Source organism: Pristis pectinata, chromosome 7 (assembly GCF_009764475.1).
Source record: "Pristis pectinata isolate sPriPec2 chromosome 7, sPriPec2.1.pri, whole genome shotgun sequence".
Classification (NCBI taxonomy): Eukaryota; Metazoa; Chordata; class Chondrichthyes; order Rhinopristiformes; family Pristidae; genus Pristis; species Pristis pectinata.
This window is the reverse complement of record NC_067411.1, coordinates 25,165,751-25,179,509: the sequence shown is the minus strand read 5'-3', so window position 1 is coordinate 25,179,509 and position 13,759 is coordinate 25,165,751. Positions and strand designations below refer to the sequence as shown.

Here is a 13,759-nt window from a genome sequence, read left to right as displayed (position 1 = left end):
GTATGCTTTCCCATTCAATCCCAATATCTCCAGATTCCCTCACTATTCAAAAATCTCTCTCATACCCCTTTATGACATTTATCATTTCAGCAGGGCAATCAATTGTGATGACATTACAAACCCCTAGTTCTAGGCAAAGCAACCACTTAGCATCTACCTGCTGTGTCTCAGAATCTTTACATGCCCCAAGGAGATCACACTTCATTCATCTTCATTCCAATGAGTATATATGATTCCGATTCTGGCACTCCCTCTATTCTCAGGAATCAATCCTGTAGTACTGCATCATGTCCTCCCCTAGACCACAGTATTAGACAGTAAAGTGAACTACAGCAAGACTAACTTTCTCTTGCACTAACCCACTCTTAATAAAACCCAACACATCTGCCTGAGTGCTTGCTGTACCTGTATAACCTTGCGTTTCATGAACCAAATACAACCAGATCCCTTTCTGCACCACTTAAAGAATATCCAGCTGTCATTTTATTCTCCCTATTAAAATACTCACAAAACTATCCTCCAACCACCACCCTTTTTTAAACCCATTTAAAAAAAAATTATCCACGTGCCTTTGCAGATTCTTTCTTCCACCTCATTTTGCTACCTAATGGGGCTATCAGAAAAATTGAATACATTACAGTAAGACATTAATATAAACAGCTGATTATAGCAATCTAGAAAATTGCCCATTTCTAGATTCCTAATGTGTTTAATTTGTGTATGGACTATCACTTAAAAGCAAAATCATATCCAAAAACTAAAATTACTTTAAATTACTAGAATTTTAAAATAGCGATTATTTGTAGAAGTTTCACTTTATTTGCATCCAAAATATGCAACAAAATGTTACACTGAATAAGCTTCTTCCAATTTTCTTCTATAAGCATTGCTACTAATACTGACCATGTTCCACTCTTCTGCTTCCATTCTGAAACATGCTCATTGCCTCCAGGTGAGAGCAACATACACCACGCATGAATGCTTCTTCATTGAATCAGTATACTTGTCCTTCTCAGCTAACAATCGCCGTATCTCTGCTCTTGCACCTTCCAGCTCCTCTTTTGACTAAAATTTCAAATGAGAAATGATTTAAGAAAACAGAACTGCAATTTTCCACAAGACAAATACCTTTTACCATTCTCTTCATTTGGGATCACCTTGGTCAAACTGCAATACATCTTGTAGCCAGATAAGAGATCATTTATTTCTGTCTACCAAAACAAAATGTGCTTGCATTTGAACCAGCCAAGTTAGAACAAAGTTCCTTGGTTTTAAAATAAATGCTTAAATTTGGTTTGCTTTCAAATAACATATTAACCATTCTACTTTCCCTTTTCATTTTAAAGCAACCAGAAATAAACTAATCTTTGAATTTCCCCCCTCAAGAGGGCTATGAAGACTCATTCACTAAATATATTCAAGACAGATTGAGAGATTTTTAGATATCAAGGGAATTAGGTGATATTGGGCGAGTGCAGAGAAATGGCAGATATAAAAGATTAGCCATAATCTTTTTGAATGGTGAAGTGGGTATGAGGAGCCAATGGCTGCCTGCTTCTAATTTTTGTTATTTTCCTATTTCTGTAGATGATATTCTCTAGATGATTTTCTGAAGTTATCCCTGCAACTTTGGTAGATAATCAGCAAAAAAAAAACACTGAGAACTTGATGCACAAACTAAAGAACCCATGTGGAAACTTAATTCCTCGTCTAAGACATTTTATATCATACAATTGTGTTAATGAATCCCATATGATAAACTACATTGTACATTTATTGTATCTGGATTATGCCAAAAAGCCTTCAGGTTATTTACTGGTACTTACTGCATCAAGCTTTCTCTCATAGTCCCTCGAGAGCTGGATACAGACCTCTTCAGCTCGAGCTTGACATGCTTTTTCTACTCTTGTTTTCCATTCTGTTTGCATTACCGATTTCCAAGCTGTACACACCTTTCTCATCAGACAGAAATTGTAATGCTTGTTGGCCAGAATATTGGCATAATCCTTGAACAGATGATTTGGAATTAATATTTAAGTCCCAAGTGAATAATAAAGTGCAGAGTATCAGTAACCATTACAAAATTACAATAAATATTACATAAAACAATATAGCATAGGACGGGCCCTTCAGTTCACGATGTTGTGCCAAACTAATTAAACCAATGACCCCTAATTAATCTAATCCCTCTTCCCCGCACATTGACTATATCCATCCCTTCTCTGCATATTCATGTGCCTATCTAAGTCTCTTAAACACACCTACGCTCTCTGTCTCTACCACCATCCCTGGCAGTGCATTCCAGGCCTCCACCACTTTGTAAACAAAAAAACTTGTCTCATACACCTCCTTTGTACTTTTCCCTTCTCACCTTATATACCTCTAGTATTAGACATTTCAATCCTGGGAAAAAGATACTGGCTGTCTACTTTATACCTCATCACACAATTTTATAAACTTCTATCAAATCTCCCCTCAACCTCTACCAACCTCTACCAAACTGGCCCCAGTTTGTCCAACCTCTCCTCATAGCATCCTGGTAAACCTCCTCTCAACCCTCTCCAAAGCCTCCACATCCTTCCTGTAATGAGATGACCAGAAATGAATGCAATACTCTAAATGTGGCCTAACCAGTGTTTTATAAAGCTAACTTAGTTTCCTGACTCTTGAACTCAATGCCTTGACTAATGAAGGCAAGCATGCCACATGCCTTCTTTACCACCCCATCAACCTATGTGGCCATTTTTAAGGATCCCTCTGTTCACCAACACTGTTAAGGATCCTGCTGTTAACTGTGTGCTCTCCCTATGTTGGATTTCCCAAGGTGCAGCACCTCATACTTGCCCAGATTAAGCTCCATCTACCACTTCTACACCCATACCTGCGACTGAGCTATATCCCGCTGTATCCTTTGGCAATCTTCTATGCAATCCACAATGCCACCAATCTGTGTCGTCTGCAAACTTATCCACCCTGCCACATTTTCATCCAAATCATTAATATTTATAACAAAGAGGTTCCAGTACAGATCCCTACGGAACACCACTAGCTACCATACACAATAAGACCCAACCACCACTTCCCACTTCCATGAGCAAGCCAATTTTGGATCCAATCAACCAAGTCACTGTGAATCCCATGCATCCTAATTTTCTGGATCAGCCTACCATGCACGGCCTTGTCGAATGTCCATGTACACAACATCCACTACTCTACCTTCATCACCACCTCAAAAAACTCAATCACATTAGTCAGACATGATCTGCCCCGCACAAAGACATGCTGACTGTCCCTAATTAGACCATGCTTCTCCAAATGCTCATAAATCCTATCCTTAAGAATCCTCTCCATTAGTTTCCCCACCACTGATGTGAGACTCACCGCTCTACAATTTCCAGGAGTAATCGCTATTTCCCTTGAACAAAGGAACAACATTAGCTACCCACCAGTCCTCTGGCACCACGCCTGTGGCTAAGCAAAAATCCAAAGATCTTGGTCAAGGCCTCAGCAATCTCATCTCTCTCAATAACCTGGAATATATCCCATCAGGCCCTGGGGACTTATCCACCTTCACGTTTTTCAAGAGACCCAAAACTACCTCTTTCCTAATCTCAAAATGACCCAGCATTTTAGCATGCTCCACTCCAATCTCATTATCTTACTTGCCAAGGACTTTTCATAACCCCTTCCAGCTCTCTTAAGTCCCTTCCCAAGTTCCCTTCTGGTTCCTTTGTAGTCCCCAGGCACACTGTTCGATTCCAGCTTCTTTGCCTTACATACACTTCCTTCTTCTTAACTAAATTAACTACCTCTCTTGTCATCCAATGTTCCTGTACCTTGCCATCCTTGTCCTTCCTTCTTACAGGAACAAACCAGTCCTGAACTCTATATAGCTGGTCTTTAAACAACCTCCACATGTCAGATGTGGATTTACCTGTGAACAACTCTTCCTACCTCCTGTCTGATGCCCTCATAATTTGCCCTCCCTCAATTTAATACTTTCCTACAAGGTCCAAAGATGATTTTACCAAAGATGCGTGATTCATCACCACTTCAGATTAGTTAGAGAATGGAAATACATTGAGAGATGATGCACTGCACAACAAACTAATTTTGATCTTGAACTTGGAAGTAAATTCTTCCAGAGGTTACAGTCTGCCTTGCCTTGCTTATACAAGGTTGATTGTTCAACTTTAAAAAAAATACTATTTTGCTTTTTCTCTTCAAATACAGGAGCAAAGCAAATATGTGATTGTTAAACTGGGTAGTATAAATGCTGGGGTACTGTTAATCCCTTTATTTGTAATATTGGCTCAGGCAGAAATTGATTTTTGTTGCATAAATAGAATTTTACTTTGCAGAGATAATCAGCTTAAGTAGGATTATTTGGTTTCAAATAACTCATAATTAACAGGTTTCAATTATATTACAAATCAATGATGGAATATCATGCTCAACTATTCAAACAGCATTGACAAACGAAATATGTTGCAGCTTAACTTATTGCTGCTTTTTATTACCTCCAATTTTAAGGCAACTCACTACTTATGTATCAGAACAGTAATTTCTGCCCATTTTGATTGTTTTTCCTTTTATCTTCTTATAGTCTGGCTTGTTGGGCATGTCCCAGAGTCTTATCAGTAGCAACACATTACACAAAGAATCAGATGTTAATTGCTACTTTAACATTACATCATCTGGTCTCATTCTTTCAGAGATATTCCCTTTCTTCTATCCATTCTTGCCCCATCTTCTGTGATGACTAAAATTAACTCGTTTTCTCTTTCCTAGTTTTGAATAAGGGTCCCAGACTTGAAACATTAACTGTTTCCCTTTCCAAAGATGGTTGTTTAAGTGAGCCCTGGAATATAGATAGCCTGGAGACTACTGACAACTAAAATGGTGGAACTCAAACATATCAGAACACGTGGATGATGAAACTCGTTTGAGACGTGCCATTATAGATTTGCCATTGTATAAAAATGAATTAGGGGTGAAAGAAATTTGTACAATTAATCAAAATGAAAATATGGAACTTCAAAAATGGTAATTTCTAAAATATATGCTAAAATGCTAATAATTAGTTCACTCAAATATTAATTTATTATACTAAAGCAGACAAAATATTTTTAAACATTCTAGTACAAATAGACAATTGATTGTCATTTGTTAACCCCAGGTTTGATGTAATAAGGCTCAAGTATATACACAAGGATGCAGTCTGCAAAGGGATATAAATATATATACATGTCTATAAATGTATTTATATATAAATATAGGAATAAATAGAGTAGGAAAGTTGGCATCATGTGGGAAAATGAGAAATTATCCACTTTGGGCGCAATAAGGGGTCACCCATTTAAGATGGAGTAGAGGAGAAACTTTTCAAAAGGTCATGACTTAGAAATTCTCTACTACAGATTTGGAGGCAGTCATTGAATATACTCAAGTAGACAGACATCTGAACAAGAGAATCAAGAGGTATGGGAAGTGGGGGGGGGGGGGGGGGGGTGGTAGGGGTTGCAAGAAGAGAGAGAGAAAAAAGGAAGTGGTTTGAGGCCAGTTTAGATCAGTCATGATGGTTTGTTTTCAATGGTGGAACAAGTTCCAGGGTCTTTTAAATGCTTTTATAAATGGATTTTAATTTCCTAACTTGAATATTTCAAAATAAAGGATTTTAAAACAAAATGAGTTTTATTTCAGCTTTTAATTATGTTCCTGTATACCATTAATTAAAAACACTTCATTACTTTTCCTACAGTTCTTTAATGTAATTAGCTATGATGTTAACTAGCAAGTTGAGCGGCCAAAAGGAACAAACAACTCTGAAATGAAACCTGACAGCAGCAGAAAAGGTCAAATCCTCACTGGTGAAACTGCTAACTCTTTATGGGAAAATATATGCAATGATCAGCAGGAAGCTCCTTTGGTTTGTCACTAATCACAAATGCTGGCCCACAACATCAAATGTTCTGGGCATGTAGTCTTGACATGAATTTAACAAAATCCAATGAACTTCGCTGGCTACTGTTATGATTTAAGTATGTTGATCTTAAAGTCAAGCATTTTTGACTAGCATATGGTCTTGGGTTAATTGAAAATACAGATTTTAATTAATTAATTTGGAAGGTCATGACAATGAATAGCACACCCAATTCTTGTTACTGAAGTCAAATTTCATCATTTCTTTAATGAAATTCTGTAAAAAAAAAAGGTCTTTATTTTGTTTAGAATTATTGGTTTTAAAGACTGAAATAGATGTTCACTTAACAGTTCAATGCAGATATCCACATCAATATCCAAACATATAATGGTTACTGGAGTTCCTCAAGAAAAAATGAAGGCACCTCTAACACAATATCTTACACTAACACAAAAATCAAAATTCCAGTAGCAGATTAAAATCAAACACAGATGATGTCATTTCAGAAACTACAACTAAACAGTCACATTTCTCTTTTGAAATGGCCTTCTTGTGAGCCAAATCCATTACCAGCTTCCAGGTACTGCATCTGGCCTGCACCTCTTCTTCAAATCCCCCTAACCATATTATTAATAATACTGTGACAACACTGTACTGATGACATTGAAGTATAAGCTAGACTTATAACATTCAGGAAGATTTGCTGCCAACAAACCCAATGTCAGGAACAAAGTCATAAGGATATCATAATCTGGTTTCCGAGTAAAATGCGACCGTTAGCGTCAAATAAGAAAAAAGGATAATGAAGACTCATTGCAGCCTCAATATTCCCAATTCAAATTATATAACTATTATGTTATTGCCAATTTTTCTCCTGATGTTCAATCTTTATATTCTTCCAAAAAGATATCAATGGACTACATCCCGTGAGTGGGAATTCTAGTTAATTTTTCTCTTCATAACCCAAGAGTGCCAAGTCCAATCTTTATGTTGTTATCTTTATTAAATTAGCTCAACAAAAAAAATTCTTAAAATACTATTAGATTGCTTAATTGTCTTTCTTGGTCAGAAGGAACTTTTAATCCTTGGCTTCTTGTATAAACTAAATGCTTATTTAAGCACTCTACCTCTTTTTTCCACTTTTTTTTTAAATTCAATGTGCCCTGTTTCATATGCTCCTCTTACTCCCAAAAAACTAAGTTCTCCAATGTTAATTCTAAAAGTTCTTTATTAGAACTTTTGAATTTATTGAGGGAATTCTATACAAATCATCTGCGTCAAACGTTATCCTGGACAGCAATTTTTCCAACACAAAGGTTGCCACATTATCAGTTTATACCATCCAGAATTGTGTAGCAAAGAGAGAAACATATTTAAATAGCTCTGACCAGAACATAGGGAATTCATTGATACTTTAATTATAAATGCTATTATCTGTTGTTCAAGTCTTTCTTCTCCCAACAACTAAAATATGTTTTAAGAACATAGAAATAGCAATAGCACATGTAGCATTTGAATCCAGATCTATTATTTATCAAGACCATTGTACTCAACTTTCCTGATTCCCATGATCATAGATTTTGGGTTACAGGAGGATCAATCATATAGAAAGTTATTACACATCTATTTGTTTACTAGAAGCAGTTCTGCTACCTTTGTTTTTTTTTCTTCATATACAAATGAGGCAGGATTTTTTTGTTTCATTCAGTATTCTGTAACATATAGAAAGCTAAAAAATTGACAATCACAAAACAATACCCAGTCAGCTTTAACATTGTGTATTTTTGGCATGTATTAAAACATACTTCTGCTTTTGCCTCTGAATGTTGAAGTCGCCACTGTGTAAATCTACGCATCAATTCTATCTTCTCTTTTAGATTCTTAAGTCCTTGGATCAAATTAGAAATTACCTTGGTAAATAAAAAAAAAGAATTATTCAACCTCATTATATTGATTGTTTCTGAAAAAGATAATCAAGTATGCTCAAAAACCTTACTGAACATCACTATGCTCTCAATTAGAACCGGTTTTTAAATTATAACTTATATCTGCAGTTAACTTCTCGTCCCTTTAATCTTGATATTTTGTATTAATAGGTTAGTACCATTTCCAACCAAAAAGATTTACAGCATAGGAAACTGGACATCCAGAATATCTATACCTCCTTAAAGAGACTAAGATTAACAGTAGGTCAGAGAGAGAACTAAACTGGCTTGGTGAATGCAATGTCAAATCAGAACTAGAGAAAAAGTGAAATCAATACTGGATTAAAAGAAATACATTGATCAGCAGAACAATTCTGCAGCTGACTCAGTTTCAACCCTGTTTCAATCCTGACCTCTGGTGACACCCATGGAGTTTCCATGTTCTCCCATGTGGGTTTCCTGCCAGATTCCAAAGATGTGTTGGTTGGTAGGTTAATTGGTTACTAGACATTGCCCCTAGTGTAGGTGAATGATAGAAAAATTGGGGGCTGGCATGGGGTGGGGAAGAATGTTGGTTAAATAAGAGACTATAGTTACAGGGAAATATGGGGGAATGAAATTGCTCTGAGCTAGCATGTGATGGGCAGAATGGCCTCCTCTTTTGTTACAAGGAAATAGGGGAAAAAAACTATTTAAAAATATCCAGCAACAGAAAATGAGAGGAATGAGACCTCATATTGTAATCGCCCATTTTCAGTGCTGGAGATTGTTTACCTGTAATTATTACCATTGATCATACAACTAACTCCAATTAAAATGCATGCTGATATTTACTTGGTTTCAAAATAGGTCCTTTGCACATGTTCAAGTCAGATCTAGTTTTCAAAGGTCACATTAGTTGCAGATACAGCCACTTCACATCCCTCAATATATTTCAACAGTGAGCAAGACAGTTTCATGAAACCAAGGCACCTCACAGACAGCATTTTCTGAACTTCTGAGCTTTTCCTTAAATACTACAACTTCAAGCAGGGAAAAGTATGAGCAGAAGTATTGCCCAAAGTCATTAATCCAACTGCTATTTTTGGTTACGTTTTAAATGGAAGAAAATGCTGAGTGATTAAAGTAACCTTTCCCTCCTCATCGCAAGAAACTGGAAATTAGTTTTCATGACTCCAGTTACGTTGTTTCAATGTTAAGAACAGAAATGAAATAGACAGAATACTGTTTGATTAGAAGTTGAAGATGGAGCCAAAAGTGAAGGGGGACAGATTTAAAAAGGTAGTTTTTGTTTACGAAATGATAATTTTAGAGATCAAAAAAATGGAACCATTGATAACATTAAGAATCATCATGGCCTGGAAGCAAAGTTGTGCGGTCAATTTTAAGCGAGAAAGGTATCAAGAGAATAGTTAGGTTTGAGAAAGATTCATTGAATTAACTTCATTTCAATTATTTTTCAATGATCTTGCATCATATTAGAAGCTGTTTGCCCCACTGTTCCTGTGCTGATTCTTTCAAAGAGCAGTTAGTTTGATTCCCTTGTTCTTTCCCTATAATGTATACATACCAGAAAAAGGAAAATGCAATTCAAATAAGGTTACTACTGAATCTGCTTCCTGCATAATTTCAGGCAGCTTATTCCATATCTCAAAATCTTGCCGAGTGTCAATATTTTCAGCCTCTCCCACATTCTTTTAGAGACAGGATTATGCAGCATGGAAACAGGCCCTTCTGTCCACAGTCCATGCCTACCAAGCTGTCCAACTGAGCAAGTCCCAGTTGCCTGCATTCGGCCCATATCCCTCTAACCCTTTCCTATCCATGTATCTGTCCAAGTACCTTTTAAATGTTGTTATTGTGTCCACCTCCACCATTTCCTCTGGCAGCTCATCCCATATACATTCCATTATCCTGTGTGGAAAAAATTGCCCCTTTGGTCCCTTTTAAATCTTTCCCTTCTCACTTTAAACCCATGCCCTTTAGTTTTGGACTCTCCTACCCTGGGGAAAAAGACTGTGGTTATGGCCTTATCTATGCTCCTCATGATTTTATAAACCTCTTAAGGACACCCTTCAGCCTCCTAAGCTCCAGGGAAAAAAGTTCCAGCCTATACAGCCTCTCCTTATGACTCGATTTGGCAAGAAATGTTATTGTGCAAGGTTCACACAAAGTTCTTCAGCATCTTGGCTGGAGTACCATTACTCATTATAGCAAACGCATATTCTCAGCAGGGAGTTCTATGTTACAGAGTAGTTAGAAATGAACTTGGCACCAAATATTGACCATGTCAAACATTTATATTTTAAACAGGAACTACTTTCCTTTCACCCCATTGTGCTTTTCATTTGAAATCTGAAGTGAGGTGTGATGAGATAATTTATGGACAGAGATATTGCAAGAACAAATTAAAGAATGCCAACAGCGTTGACCACGAAGTTCTACATAGAAAAGTTCTGATTTTCTATTGCCCACCCCCCAAAAAAAATTGCCATCTTCCTGCTCCTGTGCCATTCTGCTTATTCCAGGCACTAGCATTTCAGCACATCCCTGCATAACACAAGAGCTATCTCAGCACAGACAGCTCACTGCACTAACAGAGCTACTATAATAGCCAGTGAAGTCTCACTCCTAAGGCTCATGGGTTGCAAAAAAACTCAAAAATCAGTGTGTTCGGAGCCACTTAATGCTTGCAATTTAAAAAGCTGAAAAAAGCATTTAAAAATGAATTTAAATTATAAAAACATTAAAACATTATTACTTGACTTTCTCTGGCACCAACATCTCTATTTGAAAGGAGACAGAGGCAGCAGCAACCAGTGGGCATTGTGTGGAGGAATTGGATTTAAACCATTTGGAAATCAAGATTTCAACAGTTATCAACAGACAAGTCCCAGGAATTGGTACTGGTTTGCATTATAGGTATGGATTGCTACACACTGACTGAAATATTCAGACATTGTGTACGTATAATGGGAAGTGAGCTGCAGTTCATATATTGCTACTAGATGGCATTTCATTTCATATTCCACTCCAGTGATATTGGGTTATGCAATTTCTTAAATAATTCAAAGACTTCAGATTTGAGGGTGTTCCAAAGTCATTCTAGATGACTACAATTTGACTTCCTGAAGGGAACAAAGTTGATTCTATAACAAATTAACTAATGTTACATTATTTATCTGACCTATAACTTGACTTCAGACAATTTTTTATTATTCTCACATAATATAGTGATTAAAATTTTGGTGAAATCAGTTTATTTTATACAAAATGCTTTTTCCATAACAGTTACTATACCTCATCTTTTCTTCGAACTGAATCCTCATAAGTACAAACTAGCTGGTTTAAGTTCTGGGTCTGGCAGGCCATTTGTGCAATTTGAGCTTCATGCTTCTCTTTTTCTTCTTTCAACTCCTTTTTATGCTGTTCAATAACTGAAAGTCTCCACTGGCGAATTTCAGAAAGAATATTGGCCTTCAGAAGAAAGACATCATTTTAACTTTATCAAACAAAAACAAAACAGTAACTGAGTGTATTATTAACAAATATTTGAAATACACAATTATACAGGACCTTTTTATGAACTCATTTACTTGTACAAAAGACTTAATTACTTTTAAATTTAGGAAAATTTAAGTCAGAGAATCAATGGTAATGTTTTGATAGAATACGATAGCATTATTACCCACATGCAAAATTTCCCAGCAGGCGCAGGACAATTATTACATAAGAACATGAGAAATAGGAGCAGGAGTAGGCCATCTGGCCCATCGAGCCTGCTCTGCCTTTCAATAAGATCATGGCCTATCTGGCCATGGACTCAGCTCTACCTACCTGCCTTTTCCCCCATAACCCTTAATTCCCCTACAATGCAAAAATCTAACTGTGTCTTAAATACTTTTAATGAGGTAGCTTCTACATTTTAAATGTTCAAATCAAATTTCGATTGTTCCCTCTGTACTCCTTTTGATACAGCTGTTCATTTTTTTTCTTTCACATTTTCCTCACTTAAATGCAAGTTATACATTTCAAAATCTTAAAACACAGAAAGTAGCAGGATAAGCCTTTCCAACTCTTGTGCCAACTTCAATCAATACGATCGTGGCCGATCTTTCTCTTCAGCACCACTATACTGACTCCCTGTCCCTTGAATGCCTTAATATATTAAAAAAAATCATCAATTTCTCTTTAGATGATGTACAGAAAATGAATCCCCACAGCCCTCGATTAGAAATTTCTCTTGCCCTCATTACCAAACAAACCCTTATTTTAAGACTAGGATCCTTGGTTCTCCAGCCAAACGAAGTGTTAATTCCACATCAATTCCATCGATCCTTTAAGAATCTTATGCATTTCAAGGAAATTACTTTTCAATCAAGACAGTGTAGGGACATTACGTAATTAAGTCATCTAGCCTCCCAAGCCTTCTCCACCATTTGTTGAGATAATGGTTGACCTTTCTACCTTGGCTTCTATTATCCCCAAATCTGTCAATGGGGTTTTTGAATCTTAACAAGCAAGCCTCTATAGCCCTTGAGAATTCCAATGATTCAATATCCTTGGAGTGAAGAAATTTCTCCTGCTCTGTCCCAAATGGCTTAACCCTGTTTCTGAGACTGTGAACCCATGGTTTCAGACACCAGGAGAAACATCCTTCGTGCATAAAAAGTTCTTAGAGGCCTGGACAAGAGCAAACTTCAGTGAGGAATATTCATTAGCACTGTGCAGGGAGCTGTGAAGAGGATAGCAATACATCAAGGAGACAGTCAGGCTGGTAGAATGGGCAAAATCAGTGGCAGATGAAATTTAATGAACTGTTACATTTTGGTAGAAAGGATAAGAATCAATAAAAACTAGAGGATAATTCTCAAAGAGGTACAACAGAGAACAAACATTGACTTTGAACAACAGTTTGAGAAAACAATTAAAAATGGATATGGGACCCAAGGCTTTATAAATAGAGGCTGAGTGTATAAGAGCAAGGAAGTCATGATTAACCTTTCTAAAACACTGGTTCACAAGTTCAGTTCTGGGCACCACATACGAGAAAAGACATGAAGACTTCACAGAGGTGCAGAAGAGATTTAATTTATTGATTCCATGGATGAGGGACTTAGTTACATGGATAGCTTGAAAAAGCTGGCTTGTTCTTTGAACAGAAGTTGCAAGAACATCTGATAGAAGTTTTTAAAATCATTAAGTGTATAGACAGTGCAGCCGAAGATAATCTTTGCATTTGCAGAAGGGGGTCAAGAACGTAGAGACATAGAATGATGATGACAGGCAAAGAGAAGCAAAAGTGACACAAGAATTTCTTTTTAAAATGCAACAAATGGTCAAGGTTTGGAATGCACTGCTAGGACATTAAGACAAATTTAACAGTCATGTTCAAGAGGGAACTGAATTGAAAAAATCTTTGAGAAAATAATTTGCAGGACATGGGGAGAGGGCTGGTTGGAATGTTCTTATAGAATCAGTACAAACTCAATATGCCAAATGGCCTCCTTGCATTTTGTGATTCTCTCACTTAAGTCGTTACTTAAAATCAGTAATGAACACATTTAATTCAATCAATCATAAATCTGTTAAATAAACAATGAAGACAGTTGCATTAGCAAGACTCTAACTTTACTGACCTTGAGTTGGTCGCTTGCTGTGTTGAGTATATTTTCTACCTTATCCAGATTTTCAGCTGGAATCGACAACTGACCTACTGATCGAGACATCGCGGATGTTCTGGATACTGACACATGTGAAGGGGTTCTTTCAGAATAAACAAGACCTTCCAAAGGCAAAACTGTATTTGATGCTGGTGAAATAGTTATCTTCTGGTCAACTTCCTGGCCTGTAAAACATGGGCATAGTATTCAATAGACTCCTCCAAATGTGCACCACTCTGGCATAATTG

General features: G+C 36.8%; 1 protein-coding gene across 1 annotated transcript in view; it reads right to left on the bottom strand.

Annotated features, from left to right (window-relative positions):
* The window catches only part of poc5 (POC5 centriolar protein homolog (Chlamydomonas)), an 84,884-nt gene that overhangs the window by 43,477 nt on the left and 27,648 nt on the right, over positions 1-13,759 (bottom strand). Inside the window, 6 exon segments of the mRNA XM_052019736.1 lie at positions 904-981; positions 984-1,065; positions 1,827-2,006; positions 7,729-7,833; positions 11,149-11,325; positions 13,488-13,696. Of these exon segments, the coding sequence (XP_051875696.1) occupies positions 904-981; positions 984-1,065; positions 1,827-2,006; positions 7,729-7,833; positions 11,149-11,325; positions 13,488-13,696 (831 nt within the window).